The following is a 12,799-nucleotide window of genomic DNA, read 5'->3' as shown; positions in this document are numbered from 1 at the left end:
TCGTCGTAGGTCTTAGGGGTGGCTGTAGCGGAGGCTTTCACCTATAGAGCTCCATAATATGAGGATGACGGCGACATCCAGCACTGACATCAGGCTAATGTAGAAACCTCATATATGGGGATACACGTTTGGCATCGTCATCATGACACGCACCCAGTAAGAACCTTATATAAGTACAATCCGAAAAGTTTAGGGTAGCTAGCAGCATTTGCTACGCTCCTTGCGAGAGACTCCGACACCTTCCGTATAAGACAGGATATCTGGCCTTACAACTGGCTTTGGAAGTTTCAGCATCCAGGCAATGTTCTAATCGGACACCACTGCGGCAGGGCCTAGCCCAGACAACCAGCACTAGTTTGAGTTAATTTGGTCCTCTTTAACTATTTAAGCCCACATCAAAAGTTGTTTAATTAGTCTTTAACTAAATCACTTCTGTTTGGTGTGCTCTTACAGGCCAGAGAGTTTACATTCAGAGAGGAAGTGCTGAAAGCTTTGAGACACACAGTAGGTACTTAGGCCCTCATTTATCAACGCGGCATAAGCCAAAATATGGGTGCACGTCGGAAATGACCGCAATTTTCGGCATTTATCATTTCCGCAAAACCTTGAAATTGAACGTGAGCCAAATCACGTCAGGTCGGGAGCTGTCGTAGGCTTTGTCCTCAGCTGTTTTTTTGTCGTACACAAGCCGAGCAGCATTGTCTGGAGGCATCTAAACCTAAAGTATAAAACTAATATTACATTAATTGTAAAGGCATGTCATTTGAAATTGGTAGAATATTTCCAAGTGTGCAAGCAATTAAAATCAAGCAATTAAAAAGTTGGCTTAATATTTAAACAGTGTTTTGCATGAGCGCATACCCTATAGGCCTACAGTATACGAGGATTTGCGCTGCCTGTGCTGGAATCACCCCGGCCCCCCCACCTGGAATAGTTTCATGATATGAATCGAGAGGCATTTGAGGGAGACTGCAGCTCTGCAGTCAAGTAGGGTAGGCTACTGTAGCCTAACCTACAGCAGGCCGATATATTTCTGGAGTTACGGTATGTGCAATCTCCTCCTGTTTAAGGATAAACCCGACGCGTCGCTTGAATGCCAAATGTGCCGTGCCAGCGCAAGTGGGGACGCATCGGAGATAGGTAGGGTAACCCAGCCAGCCACCACTACCAGGCAGTGCCAGTGCCACACGAGACTGGTTTAGGCTGCATATTCATATAATTGACAGTTGAAAGCCCAGCCACTGTACTAGCGAGGTAATCTAAATAGATTGTCATAAAGTTGCATGGTCACGGTGTCATGGACGGACCACAGTGATAGAGACAGACAGACAGGGCATAGGAGAGGAGGAGATGCACCTATTTGCAAAACAGCAGCGTGTGTGTGCGCCAATTTGTTATTTAATTCATGGTTCACAGGTTCAGGTTTTCGTTCACTAATACATCTTGTTGTATATTTGCGTTATTTAATTCATGCAGGTGTTCGTTCTTTATTTATTTAAGATACAACACACCAGTTGGGCTTGCAAGTTGCATGTGCGTCTGTGTGTGTGTGTGTGTGTGTGTGTGTGTATAAGATGTGGGTGAGGTGGGCAGCAAGGCAAGCGGGGGAAACCTTTTAATTTATTTTTCCATCATGTAACCATGGTATCCATGAGTTGTTTGGTCGTATTGCAGTTGTGCATGTCGCAAAAACGAGGGCGAGGCTTCATTTCATAGGGCGTGCCAGATTGTTTTCAGCTGTCACATTTATCACTGCTAGAAATGAAGGTAGGATCAGCTGTTTGTGAACACTTTATAAATGCCGTGGCGACGTGAGTGTACTACAAAACCGACGCTCGAATTTGGGGCAGATTTTACACTCAATTGATAAATGAGGGACTCAACATTGTTGTATATTAAATTATTAAAGTCTTTAATATACAACAAGATATATTAGTGAACGAAAACCTGAACCTGTGAACCATGAATTAAATAGGCACACACACGCAGCGCTGCTGTTTTGCATAGGTGCTCCTCCTGTCCTGTCTGTCTGTCTCTCTCTATCACTGTGGTCCGTCCGTGACACCGTGACCAACTGACCATGCACGTTCGACAGTCTATTTAGATTGCCTCGCAGTCGCTGCAGTGGCTGGGCAGGAGAAGCCATGAGGGGGGCGGGGGGGACCTCGGCAGGAGAAGCCATGAGTGCGGCCTGCGCGGCGGAGGAGGGCGAGAGGGAGGAGGTCAAGAGGGAAAGGATGTACGTGAGGGTGTGGGGGGCAGGCACTGAGGTGTGGGGGAGGGGGTTTTGGCTGATTGGAGGGATTGTGATGGCGGGAGGGAAGGAGCTTGATGTGGTTGGAATTGTGCCAACACTGGAGATGGGAGGGGGGAGAGAGGTTGGGATGACACGGGACCGCCTGGACCGGCGGGTGACGTCATCGTTGGTGGCTGCGCTGGGGGCGCGCCTCGTGACGTCATCTGTAGGTGCCCGGTTAGAGGAAGGTCCCGGCTGTGGTGTTGTTGTTGTAGCTGTGTTGTTGTTGCTGCTGCAGAGGAGTGCGAACAAGCCCGCTTTGTTTGTGGAGCGGATGAACGGGATGTTGAGCGTGCGTAGCTGTCTTTGGAGTCCTACGACGGTCCAGTCAGAGATGGAGGGTTGTGGCGGGCTTGGGTGGCTGGGTTGGTGCGAGGTGGCGGAGCTGCGAGTGGCGGTGTGTACGCGCCTGGAGCGCAGTGCCACCTGGGTGGGTGGAGGGAGGGTAGGTGCCGGTGGTTGGTGGCGAGACTCACGGCTCTTCCTCTTCTCGGAGCGGATCTTTCGGATTCGGTTCCGAATCCGGCTCCGGATCAGGCTGAGCCTGGATGGCTGGGAGGCGGCGGCCTCGGGAGCGGTGGTGGGACAGCTGTCATCGTTGCTGGATGAGGCAGTGTCGGGGATGGGCGTCGGTTAGACCTCGGGGAGGTCGTCGTCCGAGGTGGAGTAGTCCATGGCAAGGTGAGCCGATGGTTGCTGGTTGTTTCTGTGTCGCTGGTTTTGCTTGTTGCTGTTGCTTGTTTCTTGCTTGTCTGTGTACGTGCGTTTTTCGTGTACGCGCATACGAAAAGCATAGAGGATGCTGGGTTGTCTGAGGCGGGTATAAGTAGGCTCAGGTAGATTGTCATGGAGGGCGGAGGATGGCGTGAAGGTATGGTCATGGTGTGTTTCTCCGCCTCCTGAACATCAGTTGTTCCAACTCCATTAAACAGATATGTTTTGTTGATATTCCCTTTTTTTTTTTTACACAAACAAAACATTCTGCCTTATTTCCCACGCCCTGCATAAAAAGTCTGCCAAAGCAAAAGTACCTTTCCTAAAACAAAATTCCAGTTTTTCATAGTCCTCCAACCAGAAAAAGTCAGCACAGATGGTTGTCATTTTACAAAATAATACATGTCTTAATTCTTCATATAATGGGCAGTAAAACAAAAGATGATAGATTGAACAGGCAACTAATGTAGTGATAGATTAATTGAATGGGCCTGAATAGATCTGTGTAGGCTGCAACAATTGGCGTGCTTTGTGTAAATGGCCGTCGTGAGGTTCAAAGAGTAGGCTACTGTTCCTTTTTAGATGGACATTCCACAGCGCCAGCGCCATGGGGGAGGGAGGAGGGGCACACACACACACACACACACTGGGGCCAGCGTGTAGGCATAGTCTACTGTAGTAAATATAGGCGACTAATAATGTGCATGGAATGGATAGTGCATGAGTGTGCAGGTTCAGCGCACACGCGCAATTGCGATGTATGGATAAATGAAATGATTAAGCACGCAACATTGAGAAGCATGCAACATGCTGTGTGATTACCTGTTTCGGTTCGCGACACACACACAGGGCGATGTATGGATAAATCAAACGAACGATTAAGCAAGCAACATTGAGAAGGATGCAACATGCTGTGTGGTTTACCTGTTTGGGTTTGTTTTGCGCGACTGGCTCGCAAATGTTTGGAGGCACGCGTGTATTGAGAAAGTGCGGTGCTTTTTCTTCGTGGCATGATGTGTTTTTGGGGGGGTGATGGCAGAGTATTCCAGTCCAGTTGGCGGTGGCAAGCATGAGTCGTTGTTGTTTGTGTCTTTGTTGTTGGTGGAGTGAGTAGCCTACAGTGCAGTCAGAGAGTAGTCACAGGTCACACACAGGAGCAGTGAAAGGGGGAGGGGACTTGGGATGGCAGTGTAGAGTAGGCACGACATTGAGGGGTAGAAACCATCCCGGTCGCGTGGTTGATCTAACGTGTGTGTCACTGTGAAGGACTGGCCCCATTAAGTGAACGTAGTTGGCGTAGTAGACGCCAACATGACGATTTTGACGTAGGCTGTTGAAGTTGAGCAACAATAGCGTGTTTGACAAAAGTAATATTTAAACAGTAAATAAGACATTTTTGGCGAATGCAATGTAGTCTATATGTTTTCTGGGAGTGTGCAGATGTTATTTTGCATAGAGAGATGTGTGGTAAAAGTGTGGTTAGGTCGGAGATAGAGCACGAAGAAACGGCCATGTGCTCATGTACCCCCTGTCTATTAGGGTAGCAGGATGTGCAGCCAAAACCGTAGCCTCATGTGGCTGGCACTGGTGGTGTTGGTGGGCTGGCTGGGTAGCCTACCTATCTCCGATGAGGTTCCCACTTGCGCTGGCACAGTACATTTGGCATTCGAGCGACGCGTCGGGTTTATTAAACGAGGAGGAGATTGCACATACTGTAACACCAGAAAGACATCGGCCTGCTGTAGATTAGGCTACAGTCCGCTACCCACGTTGGGACTCTCCACAGCTGCAGCACTGCACTATACTCTCCAACTTCCCGTCATGGAAATATTTCAGCACAGATAGCCTAAATCTTTGCATGTATGCACTCATGCATACATGTAGAATAGTTAAGCATCTAACTTGTCTAAGCAACATTGTTTTTAATTGCGCGATTTTATCTCCTACTATGACACATCGTTGATGTATTCCTTTAATTTCTATTTTTTTTTTTTTTTTACATGTAGCCCATACATACCTTTAGGCTACAGTTTTATATAAACATTTTAGGAGTGAATACATGTATTTAGATGCCTGTGACAGCCTCTCAGCTGGTCAAAAAATGCTGCTCCGCTGTTCTACGACAGAAAAACAGGTGACAAAGCGTACGACAGCTCCCGACCTGACGTGATTTTTGTCTTGGCACAAGTTCAATTTCAAGCTTCGGCGGAAATGTTAAATGCCGAAAAATGTTTTGGTTAATATAAACGCATTACAGTTATGTTAAGTGAAAGTGACATGCAGTATAATATGAGCTGTTCATACATAGCAGGATGTTGTGCTTCTTTGATTTCATGAATACAACAGAATAAACACTTACACTTCCTCACACCTGGTCTCAGCCTGCACTCTCCACTGTGATCACTGTGGGTGAAGGAGAGACAGATAAGATAATAGAAACAATAATAGATAATGCATTTATTAAACATTAAATGCTACTATAGCACCCTTTTGTTGTTTTAAGCATTATGTTATACATTAGCTGTTGAAAAATAGTATACAAGCTCGTAGCACGGCACCCAGTGCCACGCAACGAGCTTGTAGATCTGGTATTTGGAATATATATTGTTCCAGAACAATTTTTTTTAACTCAAATCTTTGCCTTTGGGGGGTCCATGGAACAACATATTTTCAGATGGGGGTCGGCAGCCAAATACATATAATTTTTGGTGTCCTTTCTGAAAAATATGAAAACTAGAATCTAGTGTCGGGTCACTAGGCACATTTACACTGACTGGCATCAAGTCTGTCCATACCTGAGAGTCTGCAGTTGTCCAGCAGAGGGCAGCGTCTCTTGGTCTCCTGGGTGATTGTAGCTCAAGTCCAACACTTTTAGGTGGGAGTTGGATCTCAGAGCTGAGACCAGATAAGAACAACCTTCCTTTGAGACCATGCAGCCTGACAACCTACACACACACACACACACACACACACACACACACACACACACACACACACACACACACTTGAATGGTTTGTAGGCGAGAACTTCCCTCATCTCTCCTTTAAGCTCAAATGTGACCGCTTCTGATTTTTTTTGGTCATAATAATGTCATGTCATATGAAAGCAGGGAATCATAGCTTCAAATTGACAGTTTGACCCACCAGTTTTGGAGATATGGCTTAAGTAATGTCTTGCAGAAAACAGCGAAAACAGGCTTTAAAGGTTCACTTCTGTGGTCTCTAACATTACACCTAGCTACATGTTTAAGCATTTATTTCATTATTATATTGAGACAAGCTCTAGTCTAGTATGTGAAGAGTTTGTCTGTGCTATTAACTCATTTTGGATACAAATAAATGAATGAATGAATGAATAAAGTTTTTCTCATATTCTAACCCTAACCCTAACCCATTGACTGTCTCTGTATCAAAAAGAGTAACCAATCAGGTCCCCAGATTATGATTGTTTACCTTAAAATGAGCAATGATTTGTGCTACAATATTACTAGTTTCATATTTATTATAGTAGTTTATTGGGCTCTGTTGGGCCCTCAGGTGACAGAGGGGTACAGTAACTGTTCATATTTATTATAGTAGGTTATTGGGCTCTGTTGGGCCCTCAGGTGACAGAGGGGTACAGTATCTGTTCATATTTAATATGGTAGGTTATTGGGCTTTGTTGGGCCCTCAGGTGACAGAGGGGTACAGTAACTGTTCATATTTATTATAGTAGGTTATTGGGCTTTGTTGGGCCCTCAGGTGACAGAGGGGTACAGTAACTGTTCATATTTATTATAGTAGGTTATTGGGCTCTGTTGGGCCCTCAGGTGACAGAGGGTTACAGTAACTGTTCATATTTATTAAAGTAGGTTATTGGGCTCTGTTGGGCTCTGTTGGGCCCTCAGGTGACAGAGGGGTACAGTAACTGTTCATATTTATTATAGTAGGTTATTGGGCTCTGTTGGGCCCTCAGGTGACAGAGGGGTACAGTAACTGTTCACCATCACAGAGTCATGGGGTTTGAATCCATTGTGGTTCATACAGCTTACTCAGCATCTACACAAACACAGCTGTGCATGCTTGGGGGGGGGGAGCGGACATTGTCACTCTGCTAGTCACTGGCAGGTAAGGTGACAGCAGTCGTACAGACACAGAAATGTGTTGTTAATTGTCAGGCATACAAACCTGAGGGTCTCCAGTTTACAGTGTGGACTCCTCAGTCCTAGACACAGATGTTGTATGCCCAAATCCTGCAGATCGTTGTTGCTCATGTCCAATTCTATTAGACTGCAGTTGGAGCTGAGAATTGATGCTAAATCCACACAGCATCGCTCTGAGAGGTTACAGCTACTCAGCCTGAAAAAGGAGCAGTGATAAAAATCTGTTAGTATTCTCTTTTTTTCTTTTCCTGTAAAAATCAATATCACATTATTTATTAAAGAAAGATAAACAGCATTGAAACGTTATTATATTAGTAGTATTTCCTATAGAACTGTGACATCATATTTTAAGTGTATTCAGTCAACCTACAGAGCTCTGTTGGAGGCTTTGACCACTGGCAGCAGCCTCAGAAGAGCCTCTTCTGAAGAACCGTATTTCTTCAGGTCAAACACGTCCAGCTCCTTCCCTGATGACAGCAACATGAAGGCCAGAGCTGACCACTGAGCAGGAGAGACAGTGGACAGACTCCCTGAGGTCAGGTACTGTTGGATCTCCTCCTCTAGAGAATGATCACCCAACTCATTCAGACAGTGGAACAGATTGATTGTTCTCTCTGGAGAGAGATTCTCCCTGATTTTCTTCTTGATGTACTGGACAGTTTTCTGATTGGCCTGTGACCTATTTCCTGTATGTTCCAGCAGTCTTTGTAAGAGAGTCTGATTGGTCTCCGACGAGAGGCCCAGCAGGAAACGGAGGAACAAGTCCAGGTGTCCATTTGGACTCTTTAAGGCCTGGTCTACAGCACTCTGGTAGAGGTCATTTAACTGTGGTTTAAACAGCATTGACCACATGGTTGACAGTACATTGGTTGACAGTACATTGACGCCAGTGTTGGTGAATGTGTGAAAGACGTAAAGAGCAGCCAGAAACTCCTGGACGCTCAGATGGACAAAGCTGAACACCTTGTCCTTGTGCAACCCACGCACCTGTTTAAACGTCTGTGTGAACATGCCTGAGCGCACTGCTGCATCGTTGATATCAATGCCACACTCTTTCAGGTCTGCTTCATTGAAGATCAGGTTGCTTTTCTCCAGATGTTTATAAGCCAGTTTTCCCATTGCCAGAATGGCATGAGTGTTCTTCTCTGGACTCCAGTCATACTTGGTCTCTTTCTGTTTGGACTGAACCAGCATGAAGTGGATGTACATCTCGGTCAGGGTCTTTGGTAGCATTCCTGTCCCTTTTATTAAAATGTCCTTCAGAACTGCAGCAATGATCCAACAGAAGACTGGGATATGACACATGATGTGGAGGATTCGTGATGTCTTGATGTGTGAGATGATTTTATTTGCCATATTCTCATCACTGATTCTCTTCTTGAAGTACTCCTCCTTCTGGTCGTCAGTGAAGCCTCTCAACTCTGTCACCCTGTCAACATACTTAGCAGGGATCTGATCGGCGGCTGCAGGTCGTGTGGTTATCCAGATGCGAGCATTGGGAAGCAGGTTTCCCTTGATGAGATTTGTCAGCAGCATGGCCACTGACATTTTCTTTTCTAGGTCAGTGCAGATCTCCCTTTTCTGGAATAGATCGCGTAGAGGAGTACAAAACTCATCCAGCCCATCGAAGATGAACATAACGTTAGACCCTTTTCCGCTGCAAATATCTGCCTTGTTGATTTCACCAAAAAAATCACGAAGAAGTTCCATCAAGCTGTATTTCTTCTCCTTCTGCTTGACATTCAGCTCTCGGAAAGTGAATGGGAACATGAAGAGGATATCCTGGTTGGCTTTGTCTTCTGCCCAGTCCTGAGCATACTTCTGAGTTAAGGCTGTTTTACCAGAGCCAGCCACTCCCTTCATCAGCACTGTTTTGATTTGAGCTTCCCCGGGTAAAGGTTTAGTGATGTCTAGAGACTTGATTGATGTTTCTGGCCTGGATGTTTTTCTGGACATAGTTTCAATCTGGCTGACCTCATGTTCCTTGTTGACCTCTTCACTAGCTAACACTGTGACATTGACCTCTGTGAAGTCTTGGTTCAGAGGTGTTTCTTCTGGGTTTTCCTCAGGTCGTTTCCACTCAATCAGATACTCTCCCCTCTTCTTCAGAAAAGACTTGAGTAGTTGGGTAGTAAGGATTTCTAAATAACCAAAGAACAGAGGACACCAGTAAGTGCATGCTATGATAAATGTGGTCCTCAAATGAGTGGACTTGGTAATTATACTGTATTAATGGCTGTGCTGCTGTAGATGCTGAATTATGAATCTTGCTGCTGAATCTTCCATTTGATGTCTTATTAATTATTATTTAAACTAGGCATAGAGCTGTCAATGTTTCTTGTTGAATTGATACAAAAAATGACATGGAATTGTATTTCTGTTCTGACAATTTGTTTATTATAGTGGCATAAAACCCTATATGTTATCAGGTTAAGAACATGGTAAAACAAGAACAAGAACATGGTAAAAACATGGCATGCTACGAAGTATACAGTCAGTGGCGTGCACAGCTAGACACTAGGGGGTGTCACCCTGCACCCCCTGCCCTTTTGGCAATGTGCTAAAAAAATAAAAATAAAAATAAAATAAACGGTTTTTTTTCTTTTCTGGTGTGTGGACCATGGTGACATTGATCAAATCTTGATAAAAAACGCTTCTACTATATTATTTAGGCCCCCACAATCTAAAGCTATGTTTCCATGTCAGTGGTTCTTCGATAAAAATCTGCTATTTTTCAATAGCTAAAGCACCAAAATGGGTTCCCGCCGCAGCACAGGTGCCCTTTTTTTCACTTGAGCACCTGCCCCTCTAAATGTCTGTGCACGCCACTGTATACAGTGATGTATTGTAAGCAACACAGCTGCAGCTAATTAAATAAATAGTGTGTGTGTGTGTGTGTGTGTGTGTGTGTGTGTGTGTGTGTGTGTGTGTGTGTGTGTGTGTGTGTGTGTGTGTGTTAGATTAGCCAAATGGCATTGATCACGCCTCCAGGTCTTAAGTTAAGTAATAAGACCTGGTACTTAAAGGGTAAGACCACTTTTTTAGAGGTTTGGGTTGTTTTCTTACCTTATTATGGGCAAACTATTACACTCCATGAGTTATTTCGCTCCGTTGTGTTGTTTATTAACAATTTAAGAAATAAAAAATAGGGTCCATTGACTTCCATTGTAGCGGGGAAACAGCTCTCAAAGTCACTCTTTTAGCACATAAACGAACGCAACAAAAGCTGATTCTGACAGGGAAACTCATGCGGTTTTATTTATTATAAAAAATTATGTCTTGTTTTGACTAATTTGTGTAGAAAGAAGAGCATGAGCATGAGTTAAGTCCGTTGCTTTCCCCAGGTGGCGGAGGGTGTGTAGAGCCCAGGATCACAGTAGATGATTGACACAGGGGTGAAAAATGGGTTACAAAAACGTGGGATCAAAAATATATATATATATAAAAAAAAAAAAGAAGATCCGGTAGGTATGCCTACGCCGACCGAATCACTGCTGTTCGCGTCTGATCTGATTGGACCAAAACTGTACACCACTTCCTTATTGGAAACGACGGGAATGTAAACAAATGGATTTGATCTCGTCCGCTTGTCACTAAAAACATACACAATGGACGTGTTTGAGGGAGATACTTTATAAGACACTTTAGAAGAAGTGTGTAAAGTGTCTGTGTCTGTGATTGCTTATATGCGAGGGTGCATCTCAAACAGCGTGGAGAATTCTGTTTACAAACGAAACCTCGCAAGACGGCCCGCGAGAGTTGGGAACGCCGTAGTACTGCTGCAGTCTATCTCCGACTAAAATAGTAACTTAAAAGACGAAAATAAAACCGCATGAGTTTTCCTGATGTCATAAACTGTCAGAATCAGCTTTTGTTGCGTTGGTTTATGTGCTAAAAGAGTGACTTTGAGAGCTGTTTCCCCGTTACAATGGAAGTCAATGAGCGATTATTTTTATTTCTTAAATTGCTAATAAACAACTCAACGGAGCGAAATAACTCATGGAATGGAATAGTTTGCCCATAATAAGGTAAGAAAACAACCCAAACCTCTGAAAAAGTGGTCTTACCCTTTAAGACACGCAAAATACAGCCCTTAGTCTTAAAGTTTGTCAGTAACTTGTAAACATGCATATTAGTCAGGGAATATTATCAGTATAATGTCAAATCTGGGAATACATTTCTTACCAATAATTTTCTTCACCAGGAGTGTTTTTCGTGCAAAACTAATGCGTGGAATGGTTTCAGAATCATGAAAACCCGCTAGTTTGACCATAGCCACTTGCCCACATATGCCCAAATGTGCTGACTTCATCACATTTTGTGATGACGGCTATGGCCATTTTAGCCAAAGGAGTGTTTTGTGCTAAACTAATGCTTGGAATGGATTCAGAATGATGAAAAAACCCTAGTTTGACACGTCACATGCTACTTAAAGATGGAGTGCCACCATTTTTCCAGTTTTGCATGTGTCTATGAGGTGACAATACTTCATTAGACACCCTGGAGTCGTTTTTATGTGCAATGGTGTATTAACTTTGTATTTAGGGTTTCTTCCTGGAGGCTGAACACATTATCAGCCCCTCCCCTTACCCCTCCCCCTTTATCATACAACTACAGCTGTGGGTGCAGCTTCAGTTCAGGTGGATCACCACCCATCACCACATGCCCACATAAAAACAACATTTTAACAAATAATCTACACTTTTTTGAAAAAAATACCCCTCCTTATATAACAATAAGACCTGATGATCATGTTTTAGGGTGGAAAAAAATCACGGCACTCCATCTTTAAAGCATGATGAAATTTAGAAAATGTTGCCTTATAATGGTTGTATGGTACCAACTTTCAGCAGCTGTCAAAAATTCCCCTGGCGTGGTTGAATATAAACCAATGTCGGATTATGTTAGTAGACACCCTTACAAACACATTGGTGAAGATAATTCTTGGTAAGAAATGTATTCCCAGATTGTATTGATATCCCCTGACTATAGTATATATACCATGTCTTCACCTACCTTTGTTCTCCTGTAGATCAGTCGTTTTAATCATCTTCAGGACAGTCTCCACGATCTGAGTTGCATGAGTAGTGTAGTTCTGGACGATCAGATCCACTGTTTTCATCCTGTCAGCGTCTTCCAGGTCGCATGTTTGGAGCGGCTTGAGGCCTCTAACATCAACCCGCTTCAGATGCCACTTGAACTGCTTAAAGTCTTCTTTTGACAGATCGTTGAGAGTTGTCAAGATACGTACCTCAAGTCCATCCATGGTTTTTTCCTGACACAAACAGAAAGCTCTGGGTATGAAAATATTGATCACAAGCTGTAGTTAATGTTACAAAAAAGAAGAGAAAAATATATAAATATAATAAAAATACGTCTCTGGTAGGCTGACACAAGCGGCCGCCTACGAGCGGCTTGCGTGCGTGCGTGCGTGTGTGCAGCTGCAGGTCATGGTACAAACAGACTTTCTGTGCTGAAACGGACGGTATCTCTGAGGGCCCCTAGGGGTCCCGGACCCCCTATTGAATATGGGGTCCCGGACCCCCTGTTGAAGACCCCTGGTACCTCTGAGGGCCCCTAGCGGTCCTGGACCCCCTATTGAAGATGGGGTCCCGGACCCCCTGTTGAAGACCCCCGGGCAAGGCAG

General features: G+C 44.4%; 1 protein-coding gene across 1 annotated transcript in view; it reads right to left on the bottom strand.

The window, feature by feature from the left end:
* LOC308313854 (NLR family CARD domain-containing protein 3-like) overlaps positions 1–12,418 on the bottom strand; it is a gene marked incomplete at both ends in the record, with an annotated part of 17,144 nt that extends 4,726 nt beyond the window's left edge. Inside the window, 5 exons of the mRNA XM_080761182.1 lie at positions 5,370–5,413; positions 5,806–5,955; positions 7,178–7,348; positions 7,523–9,293; positions 12,169–12,418. Of these exons, the coding sequence (XP_080617308.1) occupies positions 5,370–5,413; positions 5,806–5,955; positions 7,178–7,348; positions 7,523–9,293; positions 12,169–12,418 (2,386 nt within the window). The remainder of the gene's footprint in view (positions 1–5,369; positions 5,414–5,805; positions 5,956–7,177; positions 7,349–7,522; positions 9,294–12,168) is intronic.
* Positions 12,419–12,799: the final 381 nt, after the last annotated feature.

The sequence above is a fragment of the Protomyctophum bolini genome (genome assembly GCF_963924005.1).
Source record: "Protomyctophum bolini genome assembly, chromosome: 4".
Taxonomy (NCBI): domain Eukaryota; kingdom Metazoa; phylum Chordata; class Actinopteri; order Myctophiformes; family Myctophidae; genus Protomyctophum; species Protomyctophum bolini.
The sequence above is the reverse complement of the archived record's forward strand: the minus strand, read 5'-3'. Positions and strand labels throughout refer to the sequence as shown.